Consider the following 13,857-nt stretch of genomic DNA (forward strand, 5'->3'; position numbering starts at 1 on the left):
AGATATCCCGATGCTGATATATGATAATGTGGAATGAAAATGGTTCTGCTCTACTTCCCCTGTGTTTTTACAAATGCTGTCATTGCTGCAAATTTATTTTAAAACAATAGATGTTTTCGGCCATCCATCTATTTTGTTTGCTCACATTGATACAAGGTAGTGTCCACTGCCACTTAGTGCATAATGCTGCAAGTGTTCTGGTTATAAGTGAGAGAAATTACACCTACAGTAACAATTTGGTCACCCGGGCTAAGCTGAAAAGTCACTCAACACAAATTGTTACTTCTTCCAGTAACTAGAAGGGTTGGGAGTGGGCAGAAGCTAGTGAGGACAAAAAAAAAAAACCAAGATCGAAAGAATTTGTAGTTTCTTTCTAAGGTACAGGTACAGTAAAAGGGGTACATAAGATAGATTGACTTCATTATGTGCTCCCTGAATGTAGGGAAAAAAAGGAGCCTTTTCAAATACTGTTATGCTTGGGTCAGATTGGCCGTTTTCATTGAGAGATTTACATGTTCCCCATTTGCCACCTGCACATCAAATCCTAGGCCTTTCAAATCAGTGCCTTTCCCTGATTCTTCATAGTAGTCCTCTGCTCTTTTCAGAATTGTGGCTCACAGACAAGTGCACTATCTGCAGCCTGCATCTCAAACATTGATTTTTACCTGTTCTGTCCTTCATTCAACTCATTCTCAGCTGATGTCTCATATTATGATAATTCAGCCGTTTTATTTCAGTGAGTATGTGTCTACTCAGCTTATCGTCTATGAGCCATCCATGGAAGTAAATGGATATTTTTTTCTTTCTTCATTAGATCTTAACAGTCAGCAGCTCCAAACATTCTTTATCCAGTCCCAGCTAAATTTTCCTCTCCCAAAGCTACCGTCAGTAATTTTACCATGGAGTGAAGTAATCATTTCCCTGTCCATAATCTCCCCTGTCGATTCAAAGCCCTCTGTTTATTTTCCAGTTTATTTTTATTCATGTACAGTGGCATGTAGCATATGAGAAAAACCTTGTTACCTGATGATATGTAGGGCACAGGCAAGCTGGCACAGCTGTTGCACCTCTGGGCTAGACAGTTCTATCCCAGCCTACCCCAAAGCTTCTCTTTGCCTTTTCTGTCTAGTTCCCCCTTTCCCTCCAGATCCTAAGATTATTATCTTCCCTGCCCTACCTATTTCACTGGTCATCTGTGTCAAAGTTTTGTCTATAGAACAAATAACTTGCCTTTATAGATCAGGTTATTTCATGATGTAGTAAGCAGATAAATTGTTAAACCATCGCAGGTTTGCTTGAGAGCAGAACTTCTGCTGAAGAGCATCCGGGGCAGTAGCTACTTACTGTGAGTCAGAGCAGCATCTGGCAATGCCCTGGCTTGCCTGGGGAGGGAAGGAAGGGAGGCTGGAAAGTCGCTTACTGTTTTGATGATCATTGCATCTTCATGGGTTCTAAGAAGACCTTGGTGTGCCTCCTGCTCCCCCTGCAGCTTTGTGATCCTTAGCAAGGCAGAGCTCGAGTTGAACACAGCCCCACACCAGCAAACCCCAGTGCTTCTAAATAAGAGTGCACATATTCCTAAAAAGAGCACAATAAGCCTGTTTAGGCAATAAGAATAATGATTTGTGAACATCTGCTTCACTAATTGTGTTATGGCATAGGACTTTTTTTAGCATTCCAAAATCTGAAAATCAGTCTAATGTTGAATGGAATTGATTCCCCCTAAACATCTATGAATGCTTTCTGAAGAACCAAAACCAGACCTCACGGCTCAGGCTTTTTGTGCAGGTGGTGCATTGTCAGTCAGAGACACAGATTTTCCAACTCAGTCTCAGGGAAACTGCTTCACAATTCGTGTTGAGGTTAAGAAAAAATCATGGTCAGCTGCTGCTTTCTTGACCCTTGGACATTTTAACTCTCAGACTGACCAGTTCCTGACAATAAGGTGGAAATAAGGTGGAACTTCCCTAAGCATGTAACTAAGTCCAGACTGGGATCTCTTAAGATCAGTATCCCTACTGTGCCAAACTTGAGAGTGCAAAGGTACAAAAATATCTCCAAGAAACTCATGTAAAACTTATTGAATATTAACGTAACAGAGTGTTTTTCTTCCCCAAAACTTGTTCCCGGAAGTTGCCAAGCCCATTTTTCACTAAAACTTTCAAAACAATCCAGTCTGAGGCAGAGACAAGGTATGGAAAATATAAGTTCCAGCAGTTAAAGGCTGACAAAGTAATAAACAACTGAAAGTGGGGCCTTATGACGGAAAGTGTTAGGGAACTTTAACTCTAGATGTCATTGCCAGCTTTGCTTATAATAAATGTGTCAGTAGCAATATGAAAAGATGTGTACAATAAGTTAAAGGAATGCAGTATTAACCTATTTTATGTGGCACGTCTGCCCACAAATTGCTTGCATCTCAATATGTTTTGGAAGAAAAGGATTTTTTTTTTTCCTCCGATGAATGTATTAATTTTCAAACGACGTGAACTGGGAAATTAGAGATTTTGATGTAACAGTGACACCCTGTGGTCAGTAGGGATGGTGTTGACTCTGAAAAGCAGCTTTGTGATGTATTAGCTTTTAGCAAAAGCAGAGAAAAAAAAGAAGCAGAAAGGAAATGCAGATAACTTTCAAGGATTTCACAGAGACATGTTATCCCATTTTATTGCCTATTCGTAGAAAAGTATGCTTTAATTTCGTAAATACAAAAATAATATTTATTTGCATACATTTATTTTGTTGAAATATGGGAGAATAGCAAGCTTTGATTTTAGACAGCTTGGCAATGTAAATTAGGAAAGGGTTTTTGTAGCCACTGTACCTTACAAAGCGTTGCTGGCATAGTTATTTCTGTTTCTGTGGTGACCTCTCTGTCTCTCTGCAGGAGAGGAGGTTTCTGCCAGTGGCATGCCATATAATAATGGGTACAGCAGCTGACTGATGCCAGGGGTACACAGTAATATGGCAGAACCACACCATTCCAAGAGTGCCAGCTAGGCACCGACTGGGCTGCAGGATTAAATAGTCTTGTACTGCCTTTTGTGTGGGCAGCCTTTGACCTGACGCATCTTGCTTCTTCCTCCCTGCCTTCCCCCTTCATTGGACAAAAGCTGAACTAATTCAGCCATTCTTTGCCATATCTACATGCATCTGTCTTTAAGACACTGGCCACAGTGCTGTGGCCTCTTGACTTTGTGGCACAAATCTTTTCCTGTTTAATGCATGCCTTGTATCCTTGGTATTACGCTTTCAAAATCTCATCGTTTAGAAGAAGTCTAATCTATGAAAGACCTGATTTATAGCTTCTGATTTATATCACGTACTTTCCTGGAGTTACTGATGCTGACCTTGCCATTTTTAAGAGAGAAACAAAGTTAAACTTCTGCCAGACAAACCAGGTTTAAAGATCAGTAAGGAAGGAGACTGACTGTCCCAACAAGAAGTTATGGGGAGCTAGTAAAGCAAACTGAGAAACATGAAGCATTTATTATTCACTGGCAATAATGGTTTCCTGTTAAAATTGGCTGTTTGACAAAGGTGATGAATTTAATTCCTTGGTTTCTCATTGGGGAATTAGGAAGTTAGCATGGGACAGGAGCAAAAAGTCCTCTGCCTTCTCCAGAGAGTAAGCTAAAGCTAGCCAAAGCTAATGTTTGGAAGGTGTTCAGGAACCACTGTCAGGAATTTTGTGATTATCAAAAAATATTGAAGTACTATAGTTGTCCTGGAAGCCAAGCCATTGTTCACCCCCACACATGTCCATATGTAAGCAGCTCCGTGAGTGCTCATCTAGGACATATCCTATGAAATAGCTGCAGTACAACTTCTCATGAATGTCAGCACCATTTGGTGCCTGTCAGGAAGTGACAGTGAGACTGTGGATTTCTTAAACGTCATATTGACAGTGAATTTTTTGCAAGCTTGGTTTGCTAAAAGGATTGAAACTCATTATCTCCTGTAATAGTCTGACAAATATGGAAGATGTGATGAAGGAAAATACCTTGTTTTACATATTTTGTCAATTTTTAGGTTTTGCTTTAGAGCTCCTTGTGCTTTTAATGGCTGCAAAAGCAAAACAGTTTCATAGCTGCTCAAATGTGCAGAGGAGTTATTTATTAGGTGCTATTTCAGACTCTGTGCTTGGACAGGCTGGGCTGCAATATCAGCCTCCAAATTAGTTAGTTAGTAGCACTGCTGAGGGATGTTTTCCAACATCTGTTTTTAGCACTGCTAGATTGGAGCTTAGAGAATGGATTATTTAAGGATTTTTTTTTTAATGGGGCCACACTGAAGATGAACTGGGGTGATTCTGCACTTGAGTCAGCAAACACATTATAACTGTCTGTACCACATGCAAGAGCAGACAGATGCAGCTGACCCTGTTGCTGAAATATTAGTATATTGCAGTAGATATCCTATGAAAAGCATTGTCAAGAGAACTTTTAAGACGTTATCTTAAAGGAGAGACACCTGCTCACTGCATATTATCACCACTGATTTGAAGAACTGTCAGATTTGGAGGTCAGTCAGGGTGGCTGTATTATATATGTCATGTTTGGACCTTGTCTATCACTGGCTTAATGTTCAAATAGCAAATACATCCTGATAGAGATACAATTTTAGAGACTTCATGTTTATACATGGTTTCTGGGAAGTAATGGATTAAGTGTGCTGTACTAGGGTTAAAGCCATCCCTCCAAGGATGCTACTAATGTAAAGGTGCTATTAGACCTTCTCTTTTTTTTATATTTAGCCAAAACAGTCATTGATTTAAAAGACAGAGCAGTTATCACTGTCCATCATGTGGACATTACTACTCCCACTTCTTAACCAGCAGAAGGCATCAGGGTTTTATATGCTTTTGCATCTACTATGAGATAAATTATCTGAGCTTACTTCAGCTTCCAGTGAGGATACTTTGAATAACTCAGATAAGGCTGCCTGAAAATAGCAGGGTGTGGTTAGACAAAGGTGTTTAATGTTACCTTCAAGTGGCTGTGATATCTTGTATCCACCCATAGAGTCACCAACACTTTCAGCAAACAATTATAAGCAACCTGTACCCCCCTGCTGCTAGATTTGCACTGCAAATTCAGAACTACGGTGGCATTACTAGTGTTTGTACAAGGATATCAAGAATTAATATGTATATATATTCAATGCCTTTAGAAAATATGCCCTTTTAATGCTGGAGGATATGGTTCTTGATTTTGCTTACAGTGAGTGCCCTGTGAAGGACTGGAGCAGGTTACTGACTTTTTTGGCTGTTTTTTACCAAATACTATTTAGTTGATACTTTTTCACATTTGTGCAAAAGGACAAGAGTTTATTGAGATAATTTTCTGGGATTAGAAAGTGACTGTTTATAGGCTACTGAAGGTGTTTCTGAGTCTGCTGATATTCCTTGGGAATTTTACAGCCATGATGTACAGCACCACATTATTTGCCTATAGTTTTATCCCCATTTGAAAGTTATTGAAAATGAGTACATGAAGAAGAATGCTCTAGCAGTTATGACATAATCTTACAGATTGGGAAAACCTCCATGAAAGACACTTTCTTTTATCTTTTCATCTCTGAAACAATTTCTGATGGAAATCTTAAAATCAGACTGAGAGCAGGCAGAGTAGTGGGATCATACTTGTATCAACCTATACATCCACATTAGACACCTTTTTCTGCAGGACTTCACCACGCCCTAAATCTTTCCAATAAGAAGCCTTATGTATGTCTCTGCAGGGACACTCTCAAGATGAAAGCTGCCACTGTGGAGCTTGGAGCAATGTCTTCTAGAGTAAATGTATGAATCTTAGCACCTAGGGAAAAAGAGACAGAATTTATCATGAATGCATATCTTCTGTGTACTGGACATAGATGTGTCATATAACACATTTTGTGACTGGTGGATTACACAAAGAGTGTGACAAGTGGCTGAAACATGAAATGTGCACTTTGGTGATTCACTCTGTAAGTCACAGATTAGTGTGCTTTAAGTACACGATCTCTTTTTAGAGACTCTCATTGTGTGAGCAATATTAAATAGCACTCTCTTGTCTGTCACAGTTCTGAATTTTGACTCCTTTGAGGTCTTTATTACAGGCTTTGAGCAGCTACCTTGATCAAGATAATATTCTCTGTCCAAAAATAGGATCTGGGACAACACTTCATTCTTTATTATTGCTCTGCAGAGATGCTGGAAGTTCAAAGACCCTGTAGGGCCAATGATAATACTATGAAATGCACTATTAAAACTAGAAGCAAATACAAAAAAACCCTCACATTAGGGTAGTTTATTTCAGAACTAAAAAAACAACTAATAGGTATCTTTGGAAAGGGGACTTAGCCAACTGCAACATGCAGGATGTATCATTTGCCTACCTTGCCAGCTAGCTGTGTGCATGTCTAGGAAAGAAGGAGAAGGAGATGCCTAGGCTCCCAGAGCAACCTGCAGGGACAAGTAGATTCCTCAGAAGAGAGATCTGTGCAGTCAGGACTCTAAACCAAACTTCCTGACTTGCGTATGCAGGTAACAGGCGTGGTTTAACCTCTTAATCTCTCCATACCCAAAGTCGGGGTTTTGAAAATTTATCTCTGCACAGGAACTCCTGTCCTGAATTTCAATCTGCCTGACCTGTCTTACAGTTTTGGTGTATGCCTGTCTAAATTATTCCTATGGGGAAGAGAACCGTCTAGTGCATTTAAGGCAGAGAGGAGCTTGTATCTTTGAAGACCTAATAATTGTTGTGCCTAATTCCCTAGCCTGCTTCTGATTATCTGTAGAGCCTGAATGTCTCCAGAGGAAAGGGGAAGGCTGAAGAGCCTTCTCTGACAAGGTGTGAGATCTAGTGTCCTGGATCACATGCCTAACGTTGTAACAGAAAAAGATTGCTTTCCAGTTTCAGCTTTATTTTAAAATCAAATCATAGAAAGAAGAGGGTGCAAAGCTCACTAAATATATCAGTGGAAGTCACTGGTTCAGTTTTTTGTCCCTTCCCTTATCAGTCTTCTAGGGAAGACTTTATCACATAGGAAATATAATATTATATCCTGGGTGGAGTTGGTAACTGGGTTCACTACTTTTTATCATGAATTTGCTGACTGGATCAGAAGAGAGAAGACATTTGAATAAAGCAGGAATAAAATAAAAAGCAAACATGAATTTACCACAGTTGAGTGTTTTTTCAAGTCGTAATTTAGGTCCAGTTTAAATGTGCACCAAGTATTCTCTTAAAAATATTCCAACCTTAGAATATATGTATATCTATAGTGAACTTCTATTGATTGGTTTCTTTTGCATGAAAATCTTTCATACTAGATGCAGGTTATTTAAAAATACCAAGTTGAAAGAAAAAGAGAGAAAAGACTTATACCTCTGTCTATAAAACAGCAATCATCTTATCTGCCAAAATCACATGTAGTGGACTATTAGTTCTTTCTTCCATATCCTGTGTTTGAAAAGTCTTACCTTATAAAGACGTCAGGACTAAAGCCATTATGAGGAATTTCCTCCAAGGAACACATCCATTTGTGGACAAATGTGTATGTTATGCATGGTAACTAATATATATGGCCTGCCATTTATGAAAATTTATAAATGATACTCTGTGCTGATGCTTCATTTTTGTGCCGTTATTTTCCAGATGGGAGTTTCTGTAGTGGATTCATCTGTTGCAGGACTTGGTGGTTGTCCCTATGCAAAAGGTGCTACTGGAAATGTAGCCACAGAGGATGTGATATACATGCTGAATGGTCTGGGGATCAGCACAGTAAGATATTTTTACTTTCTACTTAAGACCTAAAGGACAAAAATATATTTTTCTAGGAAATATATGATACATACCTCACAATAACTTGTGCTGTTCAATAAAATATTCAGGGCCCAGTTTTTGTAAATGAAATGCTTTAATATGGCTTGACATATAACAGGAATGATGATGTCTTCATTGGCATTTTAGACTAGAAATGGCTTGTGTATTTAACGTAATTTGAAAAATTCACTTCTTCCTACCTGGAGCTATGAGGAACTGAGTAGCAGCTGTTTTGTGTCATTGCTCTGTCTCAGTAGCCACAAAAAATTCAGTACCATAGATATTGGATTGGATATCCAGGAGGTTGATTATCTCAACAGTGGAAAGATTGAGCAGATCTCAGCTTTTGTCACAGTTTTGGATTTGGCTCATAGTGCTTATTAATTTATTATCATTTTTTTCTGACTTAAAAGTTGAAAAAAAATGTGGTGTTTGGCACCCAAGCATAGGACATTATTATTTCTCAGGTAGCCACTTAATATATTTCAAAATTGTACAGAACCTGTAACTGGCTAGGAGGCTTCACAGTCATTTTTATTACCAGTTCTGTTCTTGGAGGAGAGGGCAGAGCAGCTTTTATGCACTGAGCTGCACTTTAATGAACCTTACCAGTGAGCATCCACACCTCAAGAGCACACTTTTAGTACCCCTGGCTTGGTTTGCATATTAATTATTCTGTATTCCTTGGACTCAGTTACTGCCTTCTTCAATAAATGTGGTCCTTGGTCTTCCTGTTGGTCCCCATTTTTCTGGCTGTGTGACATAATGAATTTGTGCTAAATTGGGCACTGCAGTATCTTTAGTTTAATTTACACATAGACTTGGAGAGTCAGGTTCAAAGGAGAACATATTAAGAACTACCAAAACTATAAAGTGTGTGATTTGCATTTAAACTACTGCAGAAAGAAATCTAAATGCCTGACATCCGAAATAGGAAGATTTCAATTATTGAGGATCTCATTGGAACACATGACTTGTTTGTAGGCTGCAGTTCTGTGTGGTGTACATGCCAATGGAGTTCCTTGAAATGAAAGGATTACAGAACTTCTTTCTGAATTACACATTCCCTGGGCACTGTTAAAGCATATTCAGTGCCTTACAGAGTTTACTGTAAGCATTTATCTGCTCTCATTTGCTTTTTAGGGAGTTCAGCATACATGTCAGACATGTTTAGAAAATGTTCAATCACAGGTGTCCACTGTACAAATGGAGTCTGGTTTGAACCATTTGTGTACACTTTGGGGTAGCTTTTCTTCATGAAGATGTTTATTCTTTTGAAACAACACAATTCTTTGAAATAAGGAGGAGAAATCATGCATTTCACTTTACATTGCTCTGCATCTTAGGCTTTCAGTATAGTCTTTCCTTGGGCAAAATATTCATTGAACTTTCTAATTGACTCATAGCAAAAGGAAGTAATTAAGCAAAATTAGTCTGATTATATGAAATATACCATGCCTCAGGCTTCTTGATAAGATTGATTAATCTGTTAAAAATCTGGTGGCCAAGCAAGAGTCCAGCTTGTCCCAAAGGGTGATACCAAATCTCATGGAGGCAATTGCACCCTCAAATGCTTAGTTCTTCATTTGGTTTGGTGGTGGTTTTATTTAGGTTTTGTTTTATTTTATATTTTAGATTATGCAATTGCAAAACACAAGGCTTTGCTTTGTGAATGCTTTCTGGCTCAATAAATAAAGAGTATTTTACTGGATGAGAGCCCTGGACCCTCAAAGTTATTACCATAATATATGATCTTTTGTCTTTATAATGTTGGTTGTTTTTGGTACCATTGCCAATTCTGTACAATCATTATTGAAGAAAACTGTTAATGTGTTCCTTTTTGTGTAATTGCACAAAATGAAGTCATAATTGCTAATGTTGTCTATTTGCAAGGAGCACTTTCTTATGTTAATCTCAACTATACACTAAAGTTTTCACATCAGGCAATGTTGGACAGTATTTAACCATACATTATTTTAGCTCAATTGGTCAGAGCATGGTGCTGATAACTCCAGGGTCACAGGTTTGATCCCCATATGGGCCATTCACTTAAAAATTGGACTTGATGGTCCTTGTGGGTCCCTTCCAACTCAGAGTATTCTGTGATATCTGTGAATTATTGACTTCAGATTGACTAGATACACCAAAATAATAAATGATGCTTTTTCTGTACTGTTCTTCAGAACACATAAACAAGAAGTGACACGTGAAATTAATCTTTGGCTGACTAAATATGAAATAATTTTGAATTCAATGAGAATTAAAGGATTTTGCCTTCTGGTAGAAGCTTTTGCGATTTAAGGCAGTTTGTAGATAATATTAGAGGCACTTTTCTTTAGGTTTTCTCGGGGGATATTAATTCCTTGGTGTGAAGGAGTAATTCTGGATATATGGAGTGATTACCCAGTATACTTAGTAAGTACATTCTGGGTATCTATCTGCAGACACATTATTTTGTTGACAACCTTACAAACACCTATTCCTATCCCATTCCCATCTCTAAGTCATGCTAATGAATGCTGGGTTTTGTGCCCTCATGGTCGTCCCCTCTGGTTCACAGTACTTATGTTAAGGAAGACAGTATAAAAAGAAGATTTTCATGTATTCCATTTAATGAATGTGAACTGTGAAGGTATGTTTCTTACTAACACATATCACATTATGCAGTGCTAGAGTGATGGAAACATGACTATTGTGTAGTTTGGGGAGTTTATTTTGACATCTTCCATAATCTAACTACCAAGTATGTCTATGGTGGTATGTTGCTCATTTCTTCCTTGTTAAAAAGCACTGATTGATTAAATTTTTTTAGATTATGTTATGTACGATAGCACTTTACAAAGTAAATCTAAGTAATGATCCATAAAGGATAAACGAAGTAAGCTGAAATTAACCTCGTTATAACTGTATTAAAATGAGATTGTAAGAAAAGAATGTCTTTGAACTATATGGTTTAGATGGTGGTAGCATTTTTTTTCAAATTAAAAATGTTTTTGATTACATTTCTGCTAAGTCCCTTCTATTCTCATTAACATTTTTAGCCTATTTCAAGAATGAAAAAGGCTAAGTTTACCACAGAACCTGGAACTTGATCCAATTAAAGGATTAAGTATTTAAGTCAGGTTTCGGTCTGAATATTAGTGCATCAATTTGGAAGTGTGATGAAAGTGTAATTTCTGGTGCAATACACTTTGTACTCTTTAATGGAGTGATATTCTCCCAATTTTGAACGACTGCTTGGTGTATTGGTAGTTCAAAGTCTCCTTTTTCATCTTTTGTACAGGAACTTTTCTCTGGCTTCAAATTGCAATCTTTGGAGCAAGTATTTATATCACTTAGATGATCTAACTTTAAAACTTCTACTATACATGAATAATAAAGGAAACTTATAATGAAGTGGTTTTGCATCTTTAATCAATGATCTGATTTAATTTTAGCAATCAAGAAGTGCTGATATGTATCACAGTTAAAAACAGTAGCTCAAAGGACATGTTTTTTAGCATGGGCAGATGAAGCAGTTGTGAGCTTTTTCTCATCTATGCTATGAAGATAAATTGTAATTTGATTTTGAAATGGACTCCTTCAAGAAGGAGATTATAGTAATTCAAGAGAATCCAGGAGCCCATTTCTCCTGGATTCAGTTGCCAATACCAGTGTCTTTCCTCCATTTTCCTGAGCTGCTAGTGGGGCACTTGCAAGCATGAAGCTTTATAGTGTTGGATGATAAAATAAGTGTAGCACATATTTAGACACTATATTTTTCTTCTAACTTCTAGTTCTAATTCCAGTTCTTTATTCCAGATTCTTTTGGGGTTGAAAGGTATTACTCCAGTATTTGGTCCACTGCTGATGGGACAAGAAATCACTCTCAAAGTAGCAGAACCTTTTGAACAACTAGAAGCTGTAACTATCCATAAATCACTGTAGCTGTACTGATCCCCATTACTGACCTATAACATGAATCAGGCCCTTTGTTTGCAAAAATTAGACCCTGGAGCAAAAATCTTGGAGTCTAAGCATTTTCAACATGTGCATTTATTATTCTTAACATTTTTCACCTCTTTTTTAGGGAGTAAATCTTTGTGCCGTGATGGAAGCTGGAAACTTCATCTGCACAGCTTTGAACAAGAAAACAAACTCGAAGGTTGCACAAGCTTCCTTCAGTACTCGAACTACCAATTAAACAGAGTTTTCTTTTTGCAGCTTGATTACATTTTCCATTTATCTTGACCAAGGCCATTTGCATCAGGAAAAGAAACAAGAAAACCATTGTGTCAAAGAAGCAAAATAGAACTAATTATGTATTTTTTTTTTCATGGGAGGAGTTATTGTACTGTACTGTCTTGTCAGGAATTATCTGATTTGTAAGTAAGAAATAAATGACTGTAGTAAGAACCCTGTACTTGGTACTTCTACAGATGAGAAAAATGTACAAACACTAGGACATTTTACCATGATTTAAATTGAATTTTTACTTCTTTTCAGGAAAACCAGGTAGAAGCAGTGAGTACATAGTTAAATTTTAATCAAGATGTCTTTCAGAACAGTACAAATATTTTCAGTAGTTTATGGGATCTCACACTGTGTGTGGCCATTCTATTATGTATTTTATTTATCTGAATTCTCGCTTTTCACTTGTCAAGTCACTGTGTTATGAACACAGAGCCAAATCTGAATTTACCATAAGAATTTTTTAGCAATAGAACTTCTTTTAAATTTTATTTAACATCTGTTAAATTATGGATGATTTTATCTTGTTCCAAGACGTTGTGGTGAATGGCACTCTGCCAGATCCTTCAAATTCTCTTGCAAATTTCCTTATTTGTTACATATGTTAAATTTGTTGTAGTTGCCTTTTTTTGGTAAAATTGTTAAAACCCAGTTATATGAAACAAATAAAAATTGGCAAGGTTTTCAGCATCATTCAGGTCCAGTGGTGTAGAAGAGGCTACATTGTCATCCAAGGTTTCATCAAACAATTAGATTTTTCATTCTGTAGGCTATGAATTGATATTCTCATTCAGAAGTCACAGGTTTTTTAGGTTAATAGTATTTTGCTGGACTAGCTAACACAAAGGAGACCACTTAAGGTTTTTTTTGTGTTCTACTGATAATGATACTGTTCTTTTAAATGCCTTAGTTCAACAAGATGCCAATGAACTGCACTGTCGTTTTTAGATCAATAAAGAACAAATGGACAAATTCAAAGAGCCTTATCTTATTTATAAATGTTCAAGTGTGCCATGAAAATGCTGTCATGTTTTTCAGCCTGAAACTTCAGTACTCTTACTGGTTGTTTGTGTGTCTGTACCTCTCTGTGTACTTAACCTTGATCTGTATTTTTTCTGAACATGGCCTGTTGACATGAAAATCTAAAACTCTGGACTGTGGTCTTCATCCATATTCTCAATTTTTCTCAAAAATGTGAAATCTTGTCAAAAGGTAAAATGAAAGAAAGTGAAAGATAACAGATAAAAAAAGAAAAGGCTGAAAAATTTTTTGTCTGGAGCTCAAGTCTGCCGAGTTACAGACAGCTAAGTCACGGTTTGCCTTTGAAATACCAAAGTGAATTTTTTCTGAGATCTTTTAGCCAGTTGTGTCATTTAGAATTGGCATAGCTTAAGAAAGTCAGTATTTGCATTCCAGGCAACACAAAGGTATAAATTTTATATAATACCTCTATCTTGTTTATGCTGTAATGATAGTCAGAATTAATATAAGCTACTTTGTTTCACTCTTCTCATGGTAAAAGTCAAAGGAAAAACAAAGAAATGTGTTCAGATGAGGCAAGAAATATTTTGCCTATCATTCCAAAATACTAAATCTTTCCTGCAGAGTCTAGTAAGAAGACATGCAAGTACTCCTGAAGGTGTGAACACCCTGATTTTCTTGACCTGCCCTGGATGCATGGTTGGATCACCACAAAAAAGCTCTTTCTTCTTTTTCCCATGTTTCAGCTGAGGCTTTGCTATTTAGCAGCCACTATAGCTCATATATCAAAATATGAACTTAAATAAAACCAGGTCTTGAACAATTCATGGACATA

General features: G+C 37.3%; 1 protein-coding gene across 3 annotated transcripts in view; it reads left to right on the plus strand.

Moving 5' to 3' along the window:
* HMGCLL1 (3-hydroxy-3-methylglutaryl-CoA lyase like 1) overlaps nt 1-13,019 on the plus strand; it is a 75,178-nt gene extending 62,159 nt beyond the window's left edge. For all 3 annotated transcript variants that reach the window (XM_014869479.2, XM_088162265.1, XM_088162264.1), the window contains 2 exons: nt 7,644-7,769; nt 11,881-13,019. In XM_014869479.2, coding sequence (XP_014724965.1) covers nt 7,644-7,769; nt 11,881-11,994 — 240 coding nt within the window. In that variant the 3' untranslated portion in view covers nt 11,995-13,019. The remainder of the gene's footprint in view (nt 1-7,643; nt 7,770-11,880) is intronic.
* Nucleotides 13,020-13,857: the final 838 nt, after the last annotated feature.

This window comes from Sturnus vulgaris, chromosome 3 (genome assembly GCF_052056855.1).
Source record: "Sturnus vulgaris isolate bStuVul1 chromosome 3, bStuVul1.hap1, whole genome shotgun sequence".
Lineage (NCBI taxonomy): Eukaryota > Metazoa > Chordata > Aves > Passeriformes > Sturnidae > Sturnus > Sturnus vulgaris.